General features: G+C 57.5%; 1 protein-coding gene across 1 annotated transcript in view; it reads left to right on the top strand.

Moving 5' to 3' along the window:
• Positions 1–2,503: 2,503 nt before the first annotated feature.
• The window catches only part of SHANK3 (SH3 and multiple ankyrin repeat domains 3), a 311,958-nt gene continuing 287,861 nt past the window's right edge, over positions 2,504–26,600 (top strand). Inside the window, 2 exon segments of the mRNA XM_088535213.1 lie at positions 2,504–2,554; positions 11,682–11,988. Coding sequence (XP_088391339.1) covers positions 11,740–11,988 — 249 coding nt within the window. The 5' untranslated portion in view covers positions 2,504–2,554; positions 11,682–11,739.

The following is a 26,600-nucleotide window of genomic DNA, read 5'->3' as shown; positions in this document are numbered from 1 at the left end:
TCTTCTGTGCCAGCCCAGGCCTGCTCTGGCAGTCAGGACACGCAGACAGAGCCAGGGAGCGGGGTGTCTTCCTGGGGAGCGCACAAGCTTTCCACAAGAGCTGGGCCCCTCTCCGCAGTTAGTAACAGCTCCCTGGGGCTGGCCTATTGCCCCGGGCCCAGCTCCAGCATTGCCCAGGGGCTGCAGAGGAGGCTGCGGGGGCTGCAGGTAGCCAAGACCAGCTGCTTCCACGTGAGCCTTGGTGCTGCCGCTAACTGGCAGGCCTCGGTTGGGCCCTGGAGGATGAGGCTTAATATCTTCACAGATTTCACTGGCACTGCTGATCCTGGCTGGTATCGTTACCCACAAAAACATCTAGTTTTGCTTGGAAACTGGGCCTCAAGGGCTTCCTGTGGCGGTGAGTTACACAGGCTAATTACGGGTGATGTGACAAAGTATTTCCTTTCCTTAGTCTTAGATTCCACTGTGTTTTCCGTTGCCCTTGTGCTATGAGATTAAAAGAACAGAAGCCTTGTCTCCTTTCTGTTGACTGCTCAGGATGCCGCAGCCTTTTATCTGTGTCCCTACTTATTTGCCTCTCTTCTAAGGTAGTCAGCCACCGACCCTTTGCTTCCTCTTCTTCTGAGGGATTTCTAGCCCTCTGGTTGCCCTTTCCTTGGCCTCCTGTTGCTGAGTCCTGGCCATTTCGCAGTCTCCCACGTGAGCCCTGCCCGTGTTTGCCCGGGCTGTGCTGTCCCTGGCCTTGCAGGTGCGTTTCCCCCACGGCGCCTGCTCCTCTCCTGGTGCTCCCGCTGTGTCCCCGGCCCCGTGGAGGTCAGTGCTCAGCTACCAACTGTGCTTGGCCACGCCAGGACAAGGTGCCCTTGTGCTTCAGCAGCCCCGCTTGCCGAGGCCGCGCTGAGCGTGCAAGCAGCACACGCAGCCTGGGGCCTTGGCAGATGCTACCCGCTCACTTCTGCGCATGTGCAGCTTGGGGACCGTCTGTATGATGCACATGTGGGGACGCAGAGGGTGTGGAGCTGCAGCAAGGGGCACAATGGGGTGTCTGGCTGGTGCAGCTGTGGGCGATGCTGTCCCTGCTGCTCAGCTGCAGCCTAAATCCGCCGCGGCCGCCAGAAGGGAGCTGCTGCAGGAAATGCCTCTGCACTGTGGAAGCGCCTGCCGGGCGGACGGGACTTCCCGCTCGGCACAGCCCTGCTCATGCTCCCATCCCGCGTGCTCCGGGTAGCGCAGGGGTGCCGGGCCGGGCCCTGCCCTGGGCCCCGCGGGGCATGAGCTGGGTCTGAAGCTGCTCTGTGCCCTCCCAGGGCTGGAGGAGGCTGCACAGGGTCCCACTCAGTGCGGCCGCTTTGGTGTCCCCTGCCAGCACCCACATTTCCCAGCCCCAACCAGTGCCAATAGGGCAGGGGCAGCTGGGTGCTGAGCGCCATGATGAGGCCAGTGCTGCCGTTTCTGGGGGGGCGCACAACAGAGGTGAATTTTTACAGTGACTGTCAGTGTCTGTGATCCCTCTGCCCCCGGGGGCTGCAGTGTCTCCTGTAACCAGTTTAAAGCCCGGCAGCCCTCCCGCTGCCCATGTGGAGCCCCTCGAGCTCTCTGCAGAACGAGACCCTCGTGGCGCCCCTGCCCCCACAGCGCTGTGCTCCTGCTGACACCAGCTGCAGCACGACAGGCTCCTCGAAATCCCAACTCATACATTTTTAATTTCCTACAACTGAGCAGCCATTTCAGCCACTCACCCAGAAAGGATCTTTAATGAGAAGCAAGGAGAGAGAGCATGCACATTTCCAGCACATAAGAGGGCAGAGACATTATGAATGCAGTTTTCTGTTTTTCTAACTGCCTGTAGCTGTGCCTATATTCAGCCTGCTGAACGTGCCCTGTCTCTGGAGATGGGCTCAGCTGGGCCCTGGTACCCCGACACCAGGAGCAGGTTTCTCCTAGTGCTGCGGACTCTGCCATTCCAGCCTCCTGCTTCCACAAGGACCCTGCCTGGAATGGATGCGTCCCCAGGCAGGAGAGGTGCAAGCAGATTCCCTGGTGCAGCGGTGCTGCCGCCTCCGGTGCCTTCCTTGTGGCTCCCTTGGGAGGCCGTGCTGCTGTCACAGGGGTCTGGGCTGCCATGCGGGGCCAGCAGAGACTCAGCCCTGCTGATCCTTTGGCCTTTGCGCGGCAAGGGCAGAGCCCTGCAGCTCCTCGTGGGGCAGCGGACAGCATCGTCCCTGGGGTGGGGATGCACGCGGCAGGCAGGATAGTGCTGGGGGCAGCGCTCCTGCCTGCTAGAGAGGCCATGGAAACGGCGGGGGGCCAGGGCTGGTCACAGCCCAGAGCCGCTCTTGCCTCTCTTTCTCGTCTTGCTCCCCCTTCCAGTGTTGCATTGCCTGGGGTGTTCCCGTATTTTCCTGCTATCCTGAGACTGAACTTGCTGTGAGTGTGAGCAGGGCACTGGGGCCTTGCACGCGGTGCGTTTCAGTAACACTGTCCTCATCATGTGTTGTTTGCAGGTTGATGAAGAGGACTTATTGTGACCCTGTGCCTGTGACAGTCATTTCAGGTAAGCCCCATGATGTTCCTCCTTTTGTGCCTTTGGAAACCCCTTGAGCTGTCCAGGAGGAGAAGGTGGGGAGCAGAGCTCCAGGTGGTGGCGACAGGCTGCAGCCTTGGTCTGGGAGAGGATGGCCTGTCTGGGGTGCTTGGGTCTTGGCTGTCCTTACCTGTGCCAAGGGCATTATGCCTGTGCTCAAGCCACAGATTTGCACATGGAACAGGGAGCTTTCCTCCTGTTGCCAGAAGTCACAAGCCTCCAGCCTTCCCCATCTGGACAAGCTTCTCTCAATTCCTGTCTGGTCACAGTTTCCATCTGTTTCTTCTTCCGTGCCTCAGGTTTTTGTCTGCAGGTTTTCTGCAAAGCTCTAGTTCATCTCTCTTCATCAGCCCTGATGTTGTGCAGCCTGCACACCCTGGTCCTTCCCTGGCAGCTCAGTGCCTTGGGTGATCCTGTCCTCTGCCCTCATTCTCTGTGCTCAGTGGAGGCCCTGCTTCCTTGCCCAGCCTCGCTGGCCTCTTTGCCTGCCCGTCCGACTTGCTCCTCTGAGCAGCTTCCTCCCTTCCCTCCGCACTGAGCTGTCTTGGTGCCCAGCAGGGACCTCAGCACCAGCTCACACAGCAGCAGCAGGGTCCTGCTGGGAGAGGGTCTTGCTGTCCCGTGTGACTGGACCTGCCTGTCCCTGGGGATGCGTTCCCACCTCCCGCCCTCCCTGTGCCGCAGTGCTGGGGCTTGCTGGAGAGCAGGGCTGCAGGCCCTCCCCGGCTCCGGGATGGCCCCGCTGCATGTGGCACGTGGGGAGTCTGGTGCTGCAGGCAGGGCTGAGCTGAGGAGTCAGCGTGGAGCCTGGTGCAGAAAGCGCCAGGCTCTGCAGCCCCTGTGCCCCGGCACTGCATGGGCCTGGCTGCACAGCCAGGCTCCAGGGTAAGGCTTGGGAGCAGAGGGAGAAGCAGAAGAAATATAAATGCTAGCGCACGAGAACAGTGAGGCTTTTGCTGAGCATGGCTCTGGCTTCAGCAGGGGCTTTTCCCCGCAAGCAGCTTCTCTCCTGGCCTGCTGTGCTGCCGCTTCCCTGTGCACGCCGCGGAGCGCGGGCTGCGCGTGCAGCCCCGGCGCTGCGTGGGCTGCGCTGCGAGGGCTGCGCGCATGTTCCTGTGCGGGGGCGGCGCTGCAGGGGCTGTGCTGCGGGGGCCGCGCGCTTGTCTCCGTGCCGTGCCAGTGCTCAGAGCTGGAACCGGGCCCACCGGGCCCGTGAGGTGCCACGGCAGCGCAGGGGCCGTCCCAGTGCGCGCAGTGGGGTGAGCCAGGCCGGCAGGCGCGGGCACAGGCTCCTCGTCTGCTGTCTTGAGCGCACTGTGCGGTGCACCGTGCCTGGCCCCAGCCACGTCTCTGCAGTCCCGCATTGGAGAGCTGCAGCCCTGTGTTTCTGGGCGCTTCCCACAGGTCGCTCCCCCCGAGCAGCACTCCGGCCCGGCCTTGCTTCTGGAGCAGATTCAGCCCCCCGCACAGGGCAGTTGAGCAGATCCTGCGGAGCCCCCGGACCCCGTGAAAGGCTTTGCTCCTAACCCTGTGGCAGCTGGGCCCCAAGACCGGGGACGCGGGGCGGCTCCCCAGCCCGCGCGGGGCTGCGGCCGCACAGGGAACTCGGCTCCATGGGGTGTCCCACGTGGCTACTGCCTGACCAGCACCTGGTGCCTTGTCCCTGTGCGCGGCAGCTGCACCGGCTGCACTGCTGCTGGCCCAGATCTGCCCATGTGGTGGCCGACTGGGCCAAGGGAGGGAGGGCAGGGGTGCTGCGGGGCGAGGATGCGAGAGGTGATTAGCGCTGGGTGCCAGACAAGCAGATGGAGGCAGGTTATCCTATTAGCAGGGCTCAGCAGGAGGAGCCGTGCCGCCCGTGGAGGCAGGCAGCGGCCGGTCGGCTGGCGGGCGCTTGGGGCCCCACAGCGCCATGATGCCCATGGGGGGCAGCAGCCCCCACGGTTGCCCGCTCCCCATAGCTCCTGCACCGGGCAGCACCGCGTCGCTGCGAACAGGTTGGGTTTGTGCTCCTTGGCACGGGGCTCCGCGTGTGGCACCGGTTCTGGGGGGCGGGGGGGTGCTGCGCTGGGCGGATCCGCCGGGATGGGTGGGAGGCCCTGCCCGGACCTCGCTGTCGGTTCCTCAGCGCCCTCCTGGGCCTTGGAAGGGAGTAGAGCAGCCATTGAAGGTCTCTGCACTGAGTCCCATCCCCATCCCCACCAGTCCCGTGAAGCATCCTGACCGTGGGCGGGTGTGAGCGGGAGCAGGGGCTGGGGGCGCAGGGTCGGGCGCGTGCCGCAGCCTGCATGCTGCCGTGGTGCCGCGGGTGCTGCGGTGAGTGACATTCCTATGGCTACATGCACCGCGGTCCTGAGTCCCACGGCTGCCGTGACGCTGTTCTCATAGCAACTGCCCCGAGCGCCCCGTCCCTCTCGGAGCGGGAGGCCTCCCCATGGCGGGCAGGGCGCTGTGGGGCTGTGCTTGCCTTCCCGTGGCTCTGTTCGCGTGCCGGTGCCGTGGGGGCAGCGCTCCGTGGGCTCGTGGGGGCGGGCGGTGCAGTGGGGCGCTGCAGGCACCTGCTGGGCCAGATCAGCTCTCCTCTCCTCTCCTCCTGGCAGGGCAGCTCCTGGTGCTCCTCCATGGGCTCCTTGGAAACCTGTGGCTGCTGCTGCCGCCCAGGCCCCTCCTGCAGCCCCATCTTGCCACCCTCGCGGTGCTGCAGCCTCTCTGGGTGTCCGGGCTCCCTCTCCAGTTGTCTGCACATCCCCAGCGACCCACTGACCTTGTCACTCAGGGAGGGAGAATCAATCAGCCGTAGCTTTACCCATCGGACCCGAAGGACGCTGCGCACTTGCAGTTGATCGATGGTGCCCTGTGCTTGCCTCTCCCAGCCCTCTCCGAGCCCCAGAGGAAGCGGATCTCAGGGAGGCCACACGGGTGCCAGCATGGGGCAGGGGTTGCTTGGGAGGACTTGGGCGCGGAGGGACAGGACAAGGCTGGCTGTGCAAAGAGCTCCATGCTGCCTGTCACACAGGGCTAGGCCAGGACCAGGGTAAACAGCCGGTGACGGCTCTGCGTGCCCAGATAAGCACCTTGGGACGCTCCAGGTCCTGTGGCCGGTCCTTGGGCTGCAGTGGTGCGGAGCTGGAGGCCCTGGCCAGGGTGAACGCGCTGCAGCCCCGTGACGGCATCTGTGGGACCTCCCGCGGCTGTGCAGGTGGGGAGCAGCGTGGCCCCGTGCGGCTGGAGCCTGGGGAGGGGGCGACACCTGCGTGTGCGGTGCTCCTGTCACCACAGGGGAAGGAGGTTCCCAATGCCCCGTCCCCGCGCAGCCCCCGAGCAGGGTCCCAATGTCAGCACCACCGGCAGGGACAGCCCCACACGCGGGACCCGGTGCGGCCCGGTGCGGCCCATCCCCTCCGTCCCGTGGCTGCAGGGAGCTGCTCCCTGGAGCAGCAGCCTCCAGCAGCAGTCGGACGCGCTGCTCATCGCATCCCTCAGCACGGCCGTGCTGGAGAGCAGCTGGGAGCCCAGAGAGGCTCCAGGGTGCAGTGGCTCTGTGCGGAGGGCGCCATTCATGTCCCAAGCTGCAAGCACTGTGTGTGCTATGAGCAGGGTGCTCCGGGGTGCTCCGGGGTCTTCCCATGTCCCTGAGGCACCGGTCGTGGTCCCTCATGCCTGGGGGAGGGCAGAGTTCTGTGCACTGGCAGCAGTGGAGATGCTGAGAGGTGTGTGTGGAGCATGGCCCCGCTCACGGCCCACGACGTGGATACGCATCCTTAAATAAAGGAAGGCAGGAGAAGAGCCATCCGGGCCAGCAGATGATGCTGATGCAGGAATAAACAGAGTAAACTAGCTGGGATTGTGTGGGCTAGAAATTAGGTCATTTCTAGCTACCACAGCCAAGAGGTCTGAAACTGCTTTCCAGGAAGAGACGAGAGAACTCGGAGCAGGGAGCCCGGTGAGGAGCAGGGCTCGGCTGCCAGCGGGACCTACAGGAGCAGCCTCCCCTGATGCAGCCCTGTGCCCGCAGTGCCCGACGGGCACAGGCCCCCTCCCCGTGCCAGGAGCACCCAGGAGTCCCAGACTGCTGCTCGCTTGGGCTTCACCGCTGCGGCACAAGCAGGAGCCCCACTAGCCCAGCGAGCGCCACTCTTTCTGATGGAGACACTATTCATTTGTTCCTGTCACTATAAAATCTTCTTGAAGGATTTTTATAACTCTTTCGGATGATTTTTCATCCATTTTTTTTCCTGGCATTAGAATAAGACACATTGGATTATAATTTCTAAGATACCCAACTTGTTTTTTTTTTCAAGATAAGTGATTTTTTTTCTTCAGCAGAGCAGTTGATTTAATAAGAGAAAATGAATGTGAATGACTCTGCAAGTCTGTATTGGATTTTGGGAGTGGGGGTGGCCAGTGCATTTTTCCAACCACTGTGAGTTGTATCTGAGACATTATCAGGAACTAATGAGGTACCAGAATACTGGAGAAAAAAGCAAGAATAATCTTGCCAATTACCATCCGGAGCATTTAATTTCTGCCCCTAGTGAAATAACAAAAAAAAGGAATAAAATCATTGAATAGCAATAGTCAAGTGGAACTGCAGGTGTCAGAGCGTGGGAACTTGCCACAGGGCAGCTGTGATGCTGGGGCAGTGCAGGCTGCATCCTGCTGGGCCGGGGCCGGAGCGGCGAGGCTGCACTGAGGTGAGTGCCCCCACAAACAGCGGGGACTTTGCTCCCACCTCGGCCCTTTTGCTGCGATATGGCAGAAGGAGAGAAGCAGCAGGTGGGAACCAGGTCCCAATGCTCCAGTGCATATTTAGAGCACAGCGGTTGCTCCGGAAGCTTTTGCGCCAAGCAGTGCCGGCTGGCAGCGAGATGTACTCCTGCCTTCACATCATGGACAAGGCCTTGAGAGGTTATAGCTGGAGCTCAGGATCCTTCCCCAGCACCTTTGGGCAGATGGGTCCCCATCCGAGGTGTTCCTCCTTAGTGGCCTCCAGCTCCTAAACCTCTTCATGGTAGCGCAGTTTTCAATGCAGAGTGTGTGTCCTCATGCCAGTGCTTGCCCTGACTTTGTGTGTGTGTGCATGCACATTTGCAGTGGAAGGGACCTGTCCTGTCCTATAGGTCCGTGCATGAGCTGTCCCATAAGCTGTGTGTGTGCTTGCATTTGCGCAGTATGTGAGACATGGATTTGTGTGCATGCCACAGACCTCGCCAGCTCCAGGAAGATGTGCGTGCGTGTGCACGTGCACCAGCTGCAAGGGTACTTCTGTGCTGCTGCCTGCCCATGAGTGTGTACGCAAGTGTGTTGAAGCTTGTCCTTGTTTGCTCTGGGGCCACGTGCCTGCATGCCCATGCAGTGCAGTCAGACCGTGAGTGATTTGCTTCTCTGATTATTTATCTCCTTATGGATTATGTGCACTTTTCTACACAGATTAAATTCAGTTTCTCTTGCTTTTGTTTCTAATCTTTTTAGGACCTTTCTTCTGCCTTTCTTCTCTTAAAGCACCTCCCAGTTTCATGTTGTACTTTGTTAATGTGCTGTTTGCTCCCTTCTAGTCAGTCACTAAGACAAGTCAGGCCCAGGTCCAATCCTAGCCCCACATTTTGTGGCAGTCACCATCTCTGGAGTCAGACCATCATCAATAGTGGCGATTTTGCTGGCCTCTTTTCAGTGGTGGCCACCGACAGAACTAGAGGTAATGGCCACAAACTGAAGCACCAAAAGTTCCCAATGAACTTAAGGAAAAATTTCCTAACAGTGAGGGTGCCAGAGCCCTGGAACAGGCTGCCCAGAGAGGTTGTGGAGTCTCCTTCTCTGGAGATCTTCCAAACCCGCTTGGACGCAGCCCTGTGCCACGTGCTCTAGGTGACCCTGCGTGTGCAGGGGGGTTGGACTAGATGATCTCTAGAGGTCCCTTCCAACCTTAAGCATTCTATGATTCTATGATCCTAAGATTTCCATCTAACCCTCCAGCTACTTACAGTTCAGGAGATGAGGCAGGTGTAACATCACACATGTGATGTCTGGAGAGGCTCTGCCCATCTTGAGGCAGCTGCGTCAAACCAGCATGTGTTGGTCTGTGTGGTCTCATCTCTGAGACTTCTTGGTGCCCATGTCCTGCATGAGCTCCTTGCTGCAGGACATGGAGTGTTCCAGGGCCTGGGTTCTTCTGCCCAGGGTTGGCTGCGTGCTGGACCTTCCGGTCCTGCTGCATCTCCTGATGTGGACAGTGCTGTGTAAGGACCTGGCCTCTCTGAATGCTGTGCCACCCCAACCTGTCCCACCAGACTAAAGGGCACTGTGCGAGACCTGGGTCTGCTGGTGGCAGGTGGTGAGAAGCACTGTGGACGTGGGCCCGTGGTTACGTGCTTCATCTCAGCCTTTAGACCCCTCTGCTCTGGACAGCTCTTATTTTGCCACATGCAGGTCATGGCTGCTGGCTCTCAAGTTCAGTCTTTCCGTGCTTCCCTTCCTGGCCCTTTGTTCTCCAGATGAGTTTTGTGCTGTGAGTGGTCTCAGCCCAAGGCTCACCATGTCTCAGCTGGCTGTGACTCACCAGGCATTTCATCCACATCCTTCCTCCTTAACAGCCCCACCTTGTCCTTGGTGTCATGACTCAAAGCAAAAGAGCCCAGCCTATTCCCTGTAGCCCTCTCTATCTCACTATTTCTGCTTCAAAGCCAGTGTCCCATCACTGGAGATCTACAAGCTGCCTTTGTAGAGCTGCCTTTTCCACGGGCCAGGGTGCACCCAGCATGGGCCTCGGGCATGCGCAAGGTGCAGGATACTTTTCAAAGCCACCACTCCTGCCTTCTCTTTCCCTACTGCCCGACATGTGATCTTGGACCCCAGATCACAACCTGGGTGAGGAACTGTGGAACAGGCAGCTTGGATCATGGTGTTTTAGCCTTCCTGTGCTGCTGAGCAGGAGCACTTTGTCACACCTTAAGAAGAGGCTGGTTGAGGATGACTGGGATGGTCAGGTCTCTGTGTCCACCCATCCTTGTACACAGGCTCAGCCCATGCCAGGGCACCATGGAGAGTCCAGGGGTGAAGGCAATTCATGGAGCTGAAGAATCCCTGCTGCCTTGCAGCTGTAAGAGCAGTAGCAGACAGACCAGGACCTACAGCCTTGCAGAGACAGGGTGGAGATATGGGCAGAAGGAGAGGGAGGACAAGTTGCTTTCTGGGCCGATCTCATTGGTTTTGTCATAGTTGGCCCACATTTTTTTTTTGAGTTTTGAGGCCAGTGCCATGGAGTCGCAGTGCTGATCCTCCAGGATCCCTCCCCCTGCGACCCTGGCCTTCCAGGTCTGTGGTGCTGCCTTCCCCATCTGTCCCATCTGCTCTGCTGGTGCAGGGCATTGCAGCAGATGCTGCTCCAGCTGGGAGAGTTGCTTAGGGCTGGCTGCCCTGGCAGAGCCAGGCTCCCGCTGACGCCTGTCTCGTGCAGTCCCTTGGCCTCCGGGCAGGAGGGCTGCAGGAAGATCCATTAGTCATTTCCTGGGCAGATTCAGGCCATACTGTAAATCTCTCCAGCTCACAGTGGTTTGGGGACTATTTCTGCGTGAGGATTAAAGCCTTGAATCTCGGCCAGTGAGGGGCAGGACACGGACCCAAGCCCAGTCCTACAGGGCCCAACCCAGCAGCCCATCTGCTCTTGGCTGGGCTGTCACTGGCCTGTCCCTGCCTGGGAGCAAGGACTTGACCCACTGGGCAGACAGGGTCCTCCTGTCTGTGATTACTCCTTTCTAGCCTGGGGACTGGCAGAAATGGCAGCTGTTGGTGGTGGCTGCTCAACTGTGTGCACTGGAGCTCAGGGCAGCCGTGACCGTCCCTACTACAGTGTGTGCACGTGGCTGCTTTGACCGAGACAGGTCTCTGGGGGTGGATCACAGGTCACCCCTCCACCTACTGCCAGAGCCTTGGCACAGGGACATTGCTGCCATTTGGGAAGCGTGTGGCAGGCTGCCCCTGGCTCTTGCGTGACGGGGGATGGAGGTGCTGCTGAGCCGGCAGCACAGGGTCAGGCCCACCGTGTCCTGGGCAGTACCAGCATCTGAGCAGGGCTCTTCATGGCTGGACCTCGCAGCACTACAACACCTGCACAATGAACAGTTTGCAGGGCCAGAACTAAGATGTTTCCATGTGAAAACAAGGAACAAGCAGGGGATGAGGCCTCCTCAGGTCACATCTACCTGTGCTGCTCATGTCCAGCCTTGCTCATAACTCCTCCCTTGATGGGGAAAGAGTGGGCAGGCCCTCCAGATATGCTGGTGCAGGTGTGAGGATGGAGGCTGATGGTTGCAGAAGCAAGGCAGGGGCACTGGGACTAGCTACAGGTGTTGCTGCTAGTGTGGAGATGCTTGATGCCCCTGGAGCTCAGGAGCAGAGCAGGCCCCATCTTCTGCCCTGGGGGGCTGTCCAAGCTCAGGTGCATCCCTAAGCCCTCCCTGGGCGAACAGGAGCTCTGGGCATCCATGTGGCTGGAATGGGGGGCAGCCAGGGGTGGGAGACAAGCTTTGCTGCCCAGTGCCTTTGCCAGCATGGGGGTCCTTTCTGGGTGACTGGTGGGAGCTGCTGCAATGGGAGCTGAGCCCACCAGGGAGGCTCAGAGCTCTGGGAGGGGGGCTTGGGCTCTGCCACTTGTGAGAATCCCTGTGGTGGGGGTCCCTGCTCTGGGCGTTGAGAGGGGGAATGTGGTCTCTGGCATGGGAATTCACATGTGGCTTGGCTCTTGAGGTCCTCTGCAAATCTCCTGGTGGGGGGGGTGGGTAGGTTCCTCTGCCATGGGGTTTCCCAGTGCAGGGAGAGGGTTCCCCTGCAAGGTCCCTGCTGTGGGGATTGCTGTGTGGGGAGCATCCCCAGGTCCCTGCATGGGGCGGGGGCTCCCCAGAAGGTCTTGGTGTGTGAGGGTCTGTAAGGAGTGTGAGGGTCCTTATGAGGTCCTGGGCAGGAGGATCTGTGTGGGGGTGTCTTCGCGAGGTCCCCGCTTGCACTGGGGGTTCCCCGGGAAGCCGCATGGGGTGGGTGGCTCAGGGTGGCCGGGGTCCCGGCGCGGGGGTCCCGTCTCGGCGCTCACCCGCCTCTCTTGCAGGGCCCGCGGGCAGGCTGTGAGCGCGGCCGCGGCGCGGTGCGGTGGCGCCGCACGGAGCATGCCTCTGAGCCCCGCCGGCAGCCAGCATGAGAGCCCGGAGCCGCCCGAGCCGCCGCCGCCGCCGGAGCGCCAGCCCCGCGCCGCCGCCGCGGAGCCGGGCGCCGGCCTGCGCGACGAGACGCGGCACGAGCCGGCCCGGGCCCCTGGCGGGCCCCGCTCCCCCAAGCTGGCGGCCCCGGCGCGCATGGAGGAACCCGCGCCCGGCGCCATCGTCGTCCGCATCGGCATCCCCGACCTCCAGCAGACGGTGAGTGCGCGCACCGGCAGCCGAGCACCCCGGCCCCGACCGGCACCGGCACCCGGGCACCCCGGCCCCGACCGGCACCGGCACCCGAGCACCCCGGCCCCGACCCGCACCGGCACCCGGGCACCCCGGCCCCGACCGGCACCGGCACCCGAGCACCCCGGCCCCGACCCGCACCGGCACCCGGGCACCCCGGCCCCGACCCGCACCTTGGTCCCGAGCCGCACCCCGACCCGAACCCCGGCCCCGAGCCGCACCCCGGCTCTCGGCTCAGCCCCGACCGCGACCCGCAGCCCGGCGCGCGGTCCGGCCCGGCCCCGGCAGTCCCCTCCCCTCCCCCCCGGCCCGGTCGGTGCTCGGGCCGCCGCCGCCGCCGCCGCCGCCGGGCTGGCAGCACCCGGGCAAACTTCGCACGGGCGGCGGGAGCGGCGGCCGGCCCGGCCGGAGGGTTCCCGGCCCCGCAGAGCCGGGAGGACGCGGCCAGAGCGCCCGGGCAGCCCCGCCGAGGCGGTCCCGGCCCCGACCCGAACCCCGGCCCCACAACCTGCAGCCCGGACCGGGACTGGGAGCAGCAGTGCCGCGGGTGTCGGCTGCAGCCGTCCTTCCCCGAGTGTGCCGGGCACCGCGGCTGGCAGCTTCCCGGGGCTCTGGCACCGGCCGAGCCCGGACGTGCGCGGTGCAGATGTGACACCGGCAGGTTTGGGGCGCCAGGCCATGACATGAAGCATTGCAGCGCACAGGAGAGCTGGCCATGCTGAGCAGGGCCCCGGCACGGGGGGCCAGTGCCCCGGGTGCAGGCAGGACACACAGGGCCACAGCAGGGAGTGGGGTGTGACGCAGCAGGGCTGCGCATCACGGGGTGCCAGCTCTGCTGTGGGGCAGCACATGCATGAGGCATCAAGGGGCACTGCGGCCATGTAACACAGTGGGGATAAGCCATGGGGCACAGCACGCTGCTGGGCCATGCGAGCAGCTGTTGTGCAGGCGCGGAGCACGCGCGGAGGTGTGGGCGACTGTTACAGAGCGCAGTGTATGGCTGTAGCGGGGGATTTTGGCTCCAGGGCCGTATGCACCAGGCATGAGGTGGTGGTGGTTCTAGGGGCTGCAGGACCTCGCTGTGTTTCAGCCGTGGCGGGTTGGGACACAGTGTCCCTGTGTCGTGGGCTGTTCTCTGCACGGGGCTGGCTGGGTCGGGCCCAGAGGTGCGGGTGGTTTTTGGAGATGTGAGGAGCCCCAGAGCCACAGGCAGGTGCTGGGCCAGGGCGGTGCCTGCCTGGCCGGGAGGCTGCTCCTTGGGAGGCACGAGGGTCCTCACCGGCCGCTGCGCGCGCTGGGGCTGCGCGGGGCAGGCGTGGGCTGGGAGCGCTGGCTCGTGCAGCAGTGCTGGCCCGTGCGGCACTGGCTCTGCAGGCTCCGCTGGCCAGCGCTGCGAGCAGTGGCAGTGCTGCCTTCGCTGTCGAAGAATCGAACCGGCAGAAGCGCTGCGCTAATGAGGATTGACCTTGTGCTGTGGGAAGGCTTGGGACCTGCTTGCTGCTGCCTAGCCAGGCCTGCGGCACCAGCACTGGAGCTAGAGCTGGGCTTTTAGGCAGGGAGTGTGTGTTTCCCTCTGTGTGAGCAGCAGAGCATTACCTCTGCACCCACCATGCACGGGTCTGGTTGTGTCCCACTGCCACTGCTGGTCCCTACCCCGAATGCCATCGTGTGGCGCAGCTCCTGTGGGGCCCAGCGTGGCCCGTGAGTGCAGCTGCTCGGCACATTGCCCTGGTACCCACTGCCACTTGCTGTCCCCGGCCCTGCTCGACGCTGCACTGCTCTGCCTGGGGCAGTTTCTAGGAATTCTGGGCAGTTTCTGCATGGCACCTCTGCATGTGGGCATGCATGGGGCTTTGCCCAGACTCCATCCCCTGGGGACAGCAGGGGGCTGATCAGAGGAAAGTCCTGGGCACAGCTCTGTGGTGGGAGGGGGTTAGGGGGCCAGGGTTTGCATGGGACGCAGCAGGGCTGTGGGGTCTGCTAAGAGCAGCCCAGGAGCCACGCTCAGCCCATGCCATGTGCTTGGGTAGCGTGCGAGGGAGCTCGCTGCAGCCTCAGCCCGGGCTCCGGCTGTGCTGTGCGGGTGCGGTGGTACATGCAGGGTTCCTGGAGGTGCATGGAGGGTTTGTGGAGGTGCAGGCAGGGCCCTGGGGGTGCACGCAGGGTCCTGGAGGTGGATACAGGGTTTGTGGAGGTACAGGCACCGTCCTGGAGGTGTGAGCAGGGTCCTAGAAGTAGATGCAGCATTTGTGGAGGTGCAGGCAGGTCTCCTGGAGGTGCATGCAGGCTACTGGAGGTGCACACAGCGTTCCTGGAGGTGCAGGCAGGGTTGTGGAGGTGCATGCAGTGTCCTGGAGGTGCACACAGGGTCCTGGGAGTGTGAGCAGGGTCCTAGAGGTAGACGCAGGGTTTGTGGAGGTGCAGGCAGGGTTGTGGGGTGCACGCAGTGTCCTGGAGGTGCACTCAGGGTCCTGGAGGTGTGAGCAGGACTCCTGGGGGTGCACACAGGGCTTTGGGGGTGCTGGGCTGCTGGGCCAGCCCTGACCTGGTGACACAGGGCCACTGGCCATGGTGGCCCCTGGGCTGCGCTGTGTGGGGTGCTAAGTGCTGGATTGGATGGGACTGGGGAGAACTGCAGCACGTCATGGTCTCCTGGGCAGGGGGACCCGTGTTCTGGCAGGGCCCTTGCTGCTTGACCCCTCTTCCTTTTCCCTGGGCTGGGCCTTTGCATTTCTCTGGGCACGTTTGCATTTCTGAGCTGCTGTCCCTGAGCCTGTGTCGGCAGCGGAGAGCCCAGCTGGAGCTCCGAGCAGGACGGCCCCACCAGCCTGTCTCCTCCTGATGGTGCCCTCAGCGGCTCGAGGATCTGGGAACTCCTGGTGTGTTCTGGTCCCGAGAAGGCATTGCTGCCCAGAAGAGCAGACGAGGATGGGATGGGCTGAGGAGAGGGAATGACGAGCTGCAGGCGGGTAAGGATTAGCCAGGGCAGGGTCAGTGCCTGTCCTGTGAACGGGAGCACCCCGTCCACTCCGGCCTGCGCTGGGTCTCCTTCCCGCCCCTGTCTGGAGCTGCTCTGAGTGTGTGTATCAGGAAACATCCCAAGAGACGAGGCTTTCTTGCGTACACTTGGGAGATGCGAACATCGGGGAAGGGGATGGGTCCCCAACAGAAGGGGACCTGTACCTGCAGTGACCTGTACCTGGGGCTCTGCAGAAGCCTTCTCGTGTGGGCAGCTTGTGGCACCTGGTGTGGCAGCCGCTTCACTCATGGGTGACGGTGTGAGGGTGGGCCATGGGTGACGGTGTTGAGCCATGGGTGATGGTGGGCTATGGGTGACAGTGAGCCATGGGTGACTGTGGTGGGCCATGGGTGATGGTGGGCTATGTGTGAGGGTGGGCCATGGGTCTTGGTGGGCCTTGGCCTTCCCTGCAGCAAGCTCTGCTTGAGGGTGGGGATTTGTCTCCTTGGGCTGTCCTCAGGCACAGGGTTTGCAAGTAGCTTTGCAAAGACCGGTTGCACTTCATTAGTTATTAGTGTTTCAGAGACCAGGTCTTAGCTGGCAAGAGTTCAGGTTATTTAAATTTATGTCTCTTGTCAGATTTAGAGTCCCCAAGTGGGTTTTTAGACATTGTGAAGTTGTTTGCTCTTCATGTCAAGACTCCCAGCTCTCTTGGAGTTTTCTCTGAGCCTCTTTTAGGTTCCTCTGAAGTCTCTTTCTCTACCTTTGTTGGGGTAAAGCCTTTGAATTCACTTTTAGTGGTTTCCACTGTTAAGGGCAAATCTCCATCCGGGTTGTGACCTCCTCTCTGAAGCAGCAGTCCCTTTGGGGCTCTACTGCTACAGCCTAATGATGGGCCAGCACTTCAGGTCAAATAGCTGAGCAACCTGCACCGACTCTGAGCTGGAGAGAAGGGCACTGAGCGGCGCTGCACCCGTGCCAGCTGCGCGAGGGCCGGGCCGGCGGCGCACAAGGAACACGACGTCCTGGCCAAATACTCCTGCTTTGTGCAGATGCATCCTGCGTGCAGCGGAGGCTGCAGATGTGGCGGTGGGAGAGGCTCTGCCACGACACAGGGCGAAGGAGGGGTGTGCGGGGCAGGAAAGGAAGCACGTTCCATCTCGCAGAAGGAAATCGCCCTTCTTGCAGCGCAGGAGTAGCTGGTGGCACTTGCCCCAGGAGCCCCATGGTGTCGATGGCCATGGCAGGAGGCCATGCCTGACTCCCTGCACCTAGGGGAGCTGCGGGCAAGGCCTGTGGGCCTGGGGGTGCCACCAGGGCTGGGATCGGGGTTGCTGCAAGGCTCCGAGCGGGGCAGTGTGACCTGGGGAGCAAATTGGTGCGCAGTGGCAGATATGAGGCCGTCTGTCCAGTGCTTCGGGTCACCAAAAGAGCAGCAAGAGCCCGGGCAGGAGGTGGCTCGTGAGCAAGGTCTCCAGAGCACTGTCAGTTAGGAAACCGCAGGCAGTAGGACGTGGCCCTGAGCAGGAGGCTCAGTGTCTCCTGGCAGGGCTGTTCGGTGCTGTCCTGCTGGAGACAGACCTCGGCAATTTCATGTCAGATCACCATTTTTCGAATGCCCGGGGTGGTGGCAGGTGAGGAAGATCCGCAATTTCACTTGTGATGCGGGTGGCACTGAGTCATGGCCCTGCATTGGGCGCTGGAGGAGGAGGAAGAGGGTGTCCAAGGAGGGTGTCCTGTGTGTGTTGCAGCCTCAAGTTTGAGGTGTCTCTCTGGACCTGCCAGTGTCAGGGGGAAGGTTCCCCCCTCTCTCAGGGTTTTGATGACATGTCTGGGACTGGAGGAGGGGAATGTCCCGTGTTGGGGGTGGATGATGGTCTTGGTGCTTCAGGCTGCCCACGTGGAAGAAGAGGCTGGTTGAGGTGCTGGCCAAGGCTCCCCTTCGCTGTGGTTGGTCAGCACTTATTTCCTTCTATGCTGCAGAAAAGGCTCTGCCCTGGCCCCTCTTTTCAGTCACCTGATATTTCAGGGTAATATTTTCTGCTTGTTATCACCTTAACGCAAATGAACAAAGCCTGAAAAGCAGGGCATAAAGTATTGATTATTTTTAGGGCAAATAACACTGGGAAATAAACTTTGTTATTAAGAGAGAGAGAGAGACAAACTTCTCCTGAACTTGTGCTTAGCCAGGACTGGTGATGGGAAGGAAGGCTGCCGAGAAATGCTGCTGTGGGCCATGTGGTGGAGTTGGGTTCAGACTGGCCGTGCTCTGAGGCCCTGACAGCAGCAGCAGTCCACGGAGCAAACGTCACTGAGGGTGCACGTCTGCAGGCGGCAAGAGGGGCTGTGCATGTGGGCTGCCCCGCGGCCCGGTCTGTGCGGCGCGTGCAGGCCGCAGGGGCTGCTGGTGCCCTGCAGATCACAGGGACAGCAGGCACGCGTGCCAGCAGGGCTCCGGACACTGAGGACACGCGGTGCCATGAGGGTCGCTCCTGCTGACTCAGGGTTTTTCAAGACGAGAGTTTCTGTGTCTGCAAATGAAAAGCCCCTTTCTGTGAAATTTTCTACCTGCTGCTGTGTTATGTCTTCTTAAAATGAAAGCAGAGAAAGGACAGCAGGGGTCGGAAAATACCACTGGGCACTTTTCTTCTGAGCCAGCACCTGTCCCCTCATAACAGCCCTCAACACAGGCGGGAGCCGAGATGAGAAGCGGTTTCAGGCGCGGTTGGTTCCGCCTGCGCTGACTCGGCAGCTGGCGACGCTCGGGGCAGCGCGCCGTGGCGGGCAGTGCTGCAGCGCCCGCGCGAGCGCTGTGCATGGCGCTGGCTGCTCTCCCGCGGCTGCAGGGAGCCCTGCACGTGCCACGAGACCCCCACGGAGAGACATGCTCAGAGCATGGAAGGGATTCGTGTGGAAAGCGTGAATGAAACACTGCTCCAAATCCATTCTGTGTTAAAAATCCAGTAGGAAAAACCACAGTGAAAACCTGCTCGCATATTTGAGACATGCGAGTTGCTGTCCCAGAGCCACGTTGCCGCTGGGTGCTGGCTGACACGGGAAGGGTTCCGGATGGGGGCTGGAGGCCGGGGCTGCTCTGTGCTCCCGGGGGTCTGGGTTCCTCACAGGGTGTCACTGGTGCTGAAGTGGTTAAAGTGACGGCTTTGGGGAGGTCTCACCTCTGCACGCTGCAGTACCGATTAACTCCGCATCTGCTGCCCCAACCCTGCTCAGGGCGCATCCGGGAGGACACGGGACGCGCCGTGGTGTCACGGAGGGTGAGGAACTGCCCGTCTGGCTGTGCGGTCCTTGGGCCGGGTGCGCAGTGGTGTCGTTAAAGCCCGACGGTGGCCCATGGTGCCGTGTCCTGCAGGGGACCATGCAGTGGGACCTGGGGATACCAAAGTTCCACAGGTGCGACGCCGGGGTGCGATGCAGCGCGCGGATGCGCCGCAGAGCAGGGAGGTGCAGGCTGCAGCTCCACGTTTTGCTCCATTTCGTGATGCAGCTGCAGGGCAGGGGATCGATCTGCTTTGGTGGGGGCTGCTCTGATCCGTGGTTGCTCCCAAGATAGCAGTTTCTTGGAGCTCGATAACCCAGAAAGAGCCTCCTTTGCTGAGCCTGCTGTGGACCAGGCCCTGGTGAGGGCTGGGGCTGAAGACAAGAGCAACAGCGATGAGGAGCAAAGCCACGAAGATGCTCAGCTTGGGCCCTCAGCACTGCCTGGTGCTGGACATGACAGAGCCTCAACTTCTTCAGTCTAAACGAAGTTGTGCTTGCATCAGGCCATGGGGTACAGATCCAGGACGAAAGTATCCAAAACAAGCGTTAGAGGGTTATAATCCACCTTTAGCCTTAGTATGGACAAGCCAAGGTCTGTTTCTCTGAAATTGCTTTGAACTGGAGCCCCACATTGTTAAAACGCGTTTGAAAAGTAGACTCCCAATTTTGAAGATGGGATGCGAAAGCTTCTCACCTTGAGTCCCACTGGTAGGAAAAAAAAAAAAAGAGGAAAAACAAACTAGGAAAGAGCAAAAGTGCCTCCAGCAGTGACCTAGTCCCATCTCTCCGCAGAGTGTGCAGGGGCACTTGGGGGCTTGGAAGTCCTGGCAGTGTCTGCCCGAGCCTGGGTGTATCCCATGGGAAACACCTTCTGCTCTGGTGCTGGGCATGGCCACGGCCACTGCTGTTGTAATTCAATGAGCAGCGAGACATGGGTTTGCTATTTACTTTTTTTCACCGGAAGAAGGGAAAACTTGTTCCAAGGAATCACAGCTCAGCACATCACATAAAAAATGTATACAGAGAGATAAGAGCCTCTCGCAGACGAGTGGCTCTTAGGAAGCTGCTATCAGAGCGCAGGAGCTCACTGAAACAGTTCAGAAGGATCTAGAGGAGCAGAAATGCTCTGCTGATGAGACTTCCTCCTGGAGCTTTCCAAGGGCTTTTCTTAGCCATTGTGTGCTGCCAGCGGGTTTTCTTTTCTCTTTTAAATCATGTTAAAACCAGCCAAAGGAACTACTGTAGGTTAAAATAATGTTTTCCCCCATTAACTTTAACTTGCAGCAGTTCTGTGGGTCAGGTCACTGTTTGCTGTGCACCGGTGGAGATGAGGGAGGAGATGTGCCCTGCTCTGCAGCTCCACAAGCTTCATGTGACTGCAGACTGCATCCACAGTGAGAAAAGACTTTTGGTGCCTTCTGGGTCATGTTGCAGGTGGAGCTGGGTTAAAATGGTGCAGACAGGCATTGCCATTAGGAGAAACCGCAGTGACTCGTTCCTACCTCGTGCAGAGTCACCGTAGGTGTTTATGCTGCCCCATGGTGTGGGACAGGTCCAGGGAGAGGCTGACACAGTGCTCATCCAGATACCGAAACGGACCATGAAGCTACCAGCACCAGAGATGTATTTTGAGCTCCTGGCAGAGTGGATAAAACCCTGCCATGTGCTAATTAGCTATTTAAATATACACCCACCCACACCGCGCTCTATTTAGGTCCTCATTTGCTAGCACAAAGCAAGAATAAAGAGCACAAGATTCAAGTTCTTTGGTGGTGTATCTTCCTCCAGGTCATTTTTAAGATGATGAATAAAAAAGCCTTTCTGCACCAAAAGGACATGGTCCTTTTCCCTGAGGGGCAGGGCATTCCACGTAGCCTTTGCCGGTGGTCTTGGAGCTAGGGAGAAGTGGGAGTCGCTCCATGCTGAGAGCTGGGTTTGGGAGGAGCAGCACCGGGCCCGGGACGGAGCGGGATCGCGGGAGAAGGGGAAGGCAGGGAAGAGGACAGATGCATCGGCTGCCACCGTGGTGGCCTTGCTGTGGCATGGCGGGGGTCTCTTCAGCCCAGGATTTGCCTCTCATCTAGATCCTAAAAAGCATTTTTCCATGTTCTGTCTCAGTTGCTTGTGCGAAAAAATGAGCAAAAGAATTAGGAAAAACACTGATATTGCAGACAGAATATCTGGAGGTCAGGGTATGACCTCTTAAATGACCCAAATGTGAAGGTGAAACTTTGATCCCTGGCCAGAACACCTGCTTTCTGCTGGTGTGGAGTCTCTGGATGTCAGTAGTTGTGTCTGATTTTCACTTCTCTGGGGAGAATCAAACCACTTATGCGCATACTTTGAGATGCATTTTGATTACAAGTCTGCATGTTGTTTTCCATAGGAGCCCTGCCTCTCTCGGATCAGATTAATGGTGCTCAGTGAATGAGGCAGCTGTTCGATGTTTTTTATCTTCCTTATTCACTGTGCAGTCCCATGCTTCGTCTGCTTGAGCTGTTGAATGTTGCACCAGACATGGCAGGTTTTAAAGAGCTTTTTTCATCACTTGATCTTCCTGATGTAACACCCAAATTAAAACCCAGGAAGTGGGATCATCAGATCTTGCAAGTATAGGAAACCATTGAATTTTATCCCTTATCCCAAGCCATGGTTTGTGGTGAGCTAGGGCACAGCACCTGCAAGGCATGCAGCCCTGGGACAGAGCTCACAGGAGACCGGAGCCTCCAGCTCCCTGGGAATCCGGCCTGTGGGGATGGATTGTTTGGCTCCAGCGCCGCAGGGCGCGGGGGCGACCAGCAGTGTTTGCGCAGCAGCGGTGACACGGATCACATAACTCGGACAAAGCCCATGGTTCGGGCTGCAGGTTAATAATTAACAGCAAACCTGCAGGCTGGGGCTGCTGAGGTTTGCCCGGGGGAAGGCCGGTCCCGCGCTGGGGCGGCCGGAGCGGCGCTGCCTGCACGGCCGGGGTGTCCCGGTGGGAGACGCAGCGGCCCCGCTGAGCCCAGCGCTGGCCCGGCTGGGCGGCGAGTGCTGCCGTGCAGGCGGGTTCGTCACGTGAGCGCTCTGAAAAGCTTGAGAAGCTGGTTTAATTTTAACCAGAAACAAGCGAGAGCCTTTCACTGCTTTGGCTCACTCAACCAGTTTGGTTCACGGGTTACACGATCCAAAGCTGAGGAACCACGTGCAGGCTTGCACGTGCTTGAGGAAAGCAGAACTTGCCTTCTTGCTTTCGTCTTTTCATCCAGTCATTAAAGTGAGTTGTCTGAGGGCAAAATCTACCTAGTCTAAAATCTTGGTGAACTTGAAAGAACAGTTTATTTAAGTGATTATAGATAAAAGCCCTTTTTTGTGCCACTGATGGAAAATGCAAGGCATATGTTGGTTACTACATTTTTCTTGTGTATCAAGAATGTTCAAATAGTTTTATTTAATTAGCTATAACTAAAAATACCTCAAAATGCTGAATAAACTTAATTTAATGCCAGTTCTTATAATAGTCCAGTTTGACTTAAATCGTAAGTAAAAAAAATACTCATCATCTATTAAGAATTATTCTACTCACTCTTTTATAAAATATTAGTGTAAAATTAAAGAATTGGATTTATATTTACATTATCATCACTCAAATAGATGTATATAGTTACAGTGTATTTACTTAGCAAAAACCACTTTCAGTTGTAAAGTCCATAGTGAATTGCAAATTAATCTAATGTAATGGTTACAAATTGATCAGTCTCAGCCTTTCCTTAGGAAAATAGCTAAGCATACACACACAAAACAACATTAGACTTGATTATTTACATCCGGATTTTCCGCCAGCTGATTTATCATGGTTAAATCGGTGATCACTTTGACTTAAATCAATCCACTTTGCTTTATAATGTGTGCAGAGGGAGTCTTTGCCTGAAGCGGGAGGGCTTTTGGTCACAGCTCTGCATCTTTGGTTGTAGCTGGCTGTTTTGGGAAGTTTGGCCGCCAAGCACTGTGCAATGCCCTTGGGGACGTGGCAAGTGTGTTACTTAATGAGATGTTTGGAATAACTGCAGTTTATTTGCATGAAACCGTTCAAACGCGATTTAAAGGAAGGCATGTAAATAGGGTGTGTATGCAGGCACAGCACATCCAGCCTCTGCTCCTCATGCAGGCAAAGCCAACGGTCGTCCCTGCCACCTGCTCCGTGAGTCATCCCGGGGGACAGGGATGTCGTTCTTAGGAGCAGAACGGAGTTTCACCCTGGGGTAGGTTCTCTGCTGGCGCAAGTCAGTGTGAGGTGCGTGACCATGATGCAAAGGCCTCACCACTGGTCCCATCCCTTGCAAGGAGGGCTGCAGCGTGAGGCCAGGCCTTGTGTCTTGTGCTGGTCGCAGAGGAGGTTTAAAGGTTGCAGCTGAGTGCGGAGGTGCAGGAGCGGCTGGTGGGGAGCTCAGCCTGGAAGAGCTCTTCCGTACAAAACAAGGACACCCTCATGTTGAGGATGTGTCCTTGGCTACAGGAGGGCAGGTCCCCAGGACAGAGCTGAGGATGGGCCGTGCTTCACCCCAGCGCTCAGAGGGCCGCGGTGGCAGAGCACGGCGAGCCCCAAGAGCTCCGTGCGCAGAGGCACGAGGCGCTGCAGCTGTGCGGGGAGACTGGGCTCGCCTGCTCGCGCAGGTGCCGATCCGAGGGACCGGGTGGCCACCGCGCGCCGCAGCGGGACCAGCGTTACCCCTGTGGCTGCCTTTGCGAGGCCTCTTGGTGGAGTCTCTCAGTGGTGGGGCGCCAGAGCCATGCCCCAAGCAGCGCTAAACCTCCTGCGATGCACTGGAAGATGAATCCAGAATTTCAGCTGAGGTGGCCACAGCTCTGTGTGTGCTTGGATCCTCAGTGGACAGGGACAAGTGCTGTTTGAGGGGTCCGCTTTGCCGCGGGGTCCGAACCCTGGCGATGAATGAGGCACTGGGTGCTAGCAGCTGTGCCGGAGCTGCTCTCATCTCTCTCTGAGTCTCGTCGTGCTCCCCTCCACCCCTGCAACGATGCCAGGCTGAGAACCGGCTTTTTGGTAGGGCACAAGTTGTGTTGCCTCCTTAGGAAGTGTAGGCTTTAGCTGCATGTAGACATTTCTAGGCATCTGTGGAAAATTTTTCCTTTTGCATCTCTGTGCTCTTGAATAATTTTCTTGTGCCGTTTTATGAAATGAACTGTGGGACACAGGGTTGTTTTTGGACCTTCTCTCTCTGCTTCCCAGCACGTGGGCTGTGAAGGGATAAAGCATTTCACAGGCAGGTTTTTCTTGGGTTAAATTGTCAAATGGGCTTTTCTGTTGTCTTTCTGCACCTCATGTCCTGAACAGTTGTGGAACAGCAGACCTTCTGAACCTTGAAGGTTCAACCACTACTGAGTTCTGGGAACTCTGGGGACGGAGAGGCAGAGCAGGTGGATTTCACCCTTCCTTGGGGAGACGTTTGCAGGATGTATTGCATGTGTGCAGGAGCTCCTACCACTACCTGTGCCTGGGAAATGGACACCAGCTGGTGCTATGGATTTTTTTCTCTCTTTTTTGGAAAGAAGGTATGAGGGCAGCCCTTCCTCTCTTTTCTTGCCTGTGCTTAGAGGACAAAGTGAGAATAATTGAGCCATAATTCACAGTTGCTGGAAAGAAAGCATGGACCACAGTATGAGAAGCAGTGCTGCAGCTTTATATTACAGCTAACTCCAGGGGAGATTATTTTTAATAAAATCTGGGTTGATAGAAAGTTCTGAGGTTAACTTCATTTTTAATGTATGGTTCTCTGTGTATCAACCCGGAAAGCAGCTTCCTGCTGTTTCCAGCTGCTGAGATGTTGGCATTCATGTGCCCAACAGCTCCGGGACACGACACCCCATGTACCAATGGAGCCCACATCTAAAATGGATGTCTGAAGCTATTTATCATCATTAAAAAAAAAAAGGCAGGGGGGAATATGGAATATGAAGACTAGAGTTAAAAAAATAACCTTGGCAAATGATTGAAAATCTGCAGTAAAAAGTGCTGTGGATCGGCTTGTTCCCACCACCTCTGCCTCCTGCATTAGCATGCAAAGAAACCACATAGGAGGTGGCTCTGGAGACCAGAGTTCCATTTTGGAGAAGGTCTTTCTTTGCCCTTAGGTGTTTGTGGGGACACCAGTGGACAGGGATGGACCCCGGAGAAGCGTTGTGTCCCACTAACTCTGTGTCCACAGCCTGACGGTGCCTACAGAGACATTAGGAGCATCCCTGCATTTTTAATCCCATCTGAATAATTTCTTGACATGCCTTCACACAGAAATGTTTAAGCCTCTAGTTACTGATTTCATGTTTTAAAGCCTGTAGGTTTGTGCAGGGTCACAGGTGTGACTAAGTTTTGTGGCAGTTATTTCTGCTGCAGCTGGGATTTTGTCCAAGATGGGACTTTGGCAATAGAGTGTAAATGTTCAAAATTAGATCCACCAAACTACCCATGGAAGCCCATTGTACAGTGGAGACCCTACTTATTTTTTCCTTCTGTCCTGCCCCAGATATTTTTATGGCTTTTTCCCAGAAATCTGTGTCACTTCTGTATTGTGTGCCTCCTGTCAGATCCAGGAGAGGGCTGTGAAAAGGCAGTGGCCTCACTCGATATACTGATGTATCTGGAAAAAAGTGCACAAAGTGTTCCAAAACTGAATGGCCAGTGGTCCTGAAAGCTTGTTTGTTTTCTTCGGCTGTACGAGCAGGATTAATAGAAGACATAACCCCTCCTTTTCTCTTGGGTATCTCTAGCCTTAGATGGCAACAACAATGTTGCCTTTCCTAAAAAATATGGGATAGCCAGTCTTCAGGAAGATGTCGTTCCTCACCTTGGCATAGGTCACCTTCCTGAGAGGTGGGGAGAGCTGTGGGGGTTATAAGTGAGTTTGAAGTATGAAATTCCAGTCCGTTCCTCCATTTTAATTAAGTTGCAATTGTGGCGTAGCTGGGTATCAGGGCTGTGCCTGTGCATGCACCCTGTGCACTGAAGGAGTGGAGTCCTGCAGTCCTTGAGTGGATAAATCCTGGGATGGTCGGGGATGTTATCCTCTTACCCGAGGAAACAATGGGCTGGCTGGAAACTAGGTGATCTCTGTAACAAGGAGCCCTCCCCAATTCCTGGATTACTAAATCTGCATACGCCCAAAAAGATTTGCTTTCGACACAGGTTCATGGGGATTTATCAGCAATGAAAGAGCGGCATGGTTCTGGTTCACCCAAATCCATTTTGTGCACAGGCAAGCTCTGAGTGAGAACGCAGGGTTTACTCCAGCAAAAAAAAAGGTTAAATCCTGGATTACAAAGTCAGCAGTGCAGTTACAAAAGAAGTAGCAGCGCGCAGATTTAGAGTATATCTTGCATTTACATTTTTATCCCAAGGCCTTTTGCAGCTGCAGGAAGCCGAGTATCTTGTCTAGCTGTGCTCTGCCTCCAGGTTATTCTTTCAGAGCACTCACCGATGCAGAAATCTTGATCTCCTATTTGTGCTGTTTTTTTTTTTTTTTTTTTTCCCCAATTAGCTTATGTTTACACAAATTCAAAGCTTGTCCTCCACCACCCCCTGTGTTCTCAAGTGACTATAGGGTGTCTCGGTATTGTGACCTTGCATTTAGAAGCTTGCTTTTAAAGTGCTGGAGAAGAACCATCTCTAAGCACCAGAGACTCTTCTGCATCTTTTGCAGCCTGTTCATTTCTTCTTCCAGAAAGTCAATTGAATTGATCTATTTTTTTTTTGTATGGACTATTATTCTGTTCCACAGTCTTACATTTTGCATACTACATAGGGAAAATGTTTTTAGCATAGTTGCCTTTCAGTTTACTTGCAGTTTATGACTACTTAGCATAGCACAATTATATACGCTATTAGTTACAGGTGAAACACGTGCAGTTTGCTTTGCCTCAGAGAAGTGTTTCTTTCTCAGCAGTTCACAAATTGAAATTTTATCTTTCATTTAACTGGGGCTTGGTCAATTAATTACTTGTAGGATTAGGAACAAGGCCTTCAAGTACCGTGTGTGAGTGACTGAGAAGCAGAGGTGGAACCTGATCCCGGGGCTGATAAGCAGAGTGACAGTCCAGGCCTGGAGGAGGCAGCAGCTCCTCCGTGTCATGTTACCCTGTCGCTGTTGCGCAGTGTTCAGCACCAGTGCCATGAATTAAACAAATTCTGGCAGGGTAGAAAGCAGGATAAGTCACTGCAAGTATCAGTAAATGGGTTAAATGGAAGAAGATGGACCTTTTTGAGTCAGACAAGATTGGAGATTTCACATTGTTTTGGGATGGGACTTGTGCGTTTTCAGCCTAAGTGAAACAGCCCCTTGCTGGAGCT

The sequence above is a fragment of the Tinamus guttatus genome, unplaced genomic scaffold (genome assembly GCF_059628265.1).
Source record: "Tinamus guttatus ecotype Peru unplaced genomic scaffold, ASM5962826v1 Tinamus_guttatus_pri_ptg000619l, whole genome shotgun sequence".
NCBI lineage: Eukaryota > Metazoa > Chordata > Aves > Tinamiformes > Tinamidae > Tinamus > Tinamus guttatus.
The sequence above is the reverse complement of the archived record's forward strand: the minus strand, read 5'-3'. Positions and strand labels throughout refer to the sequence as shown.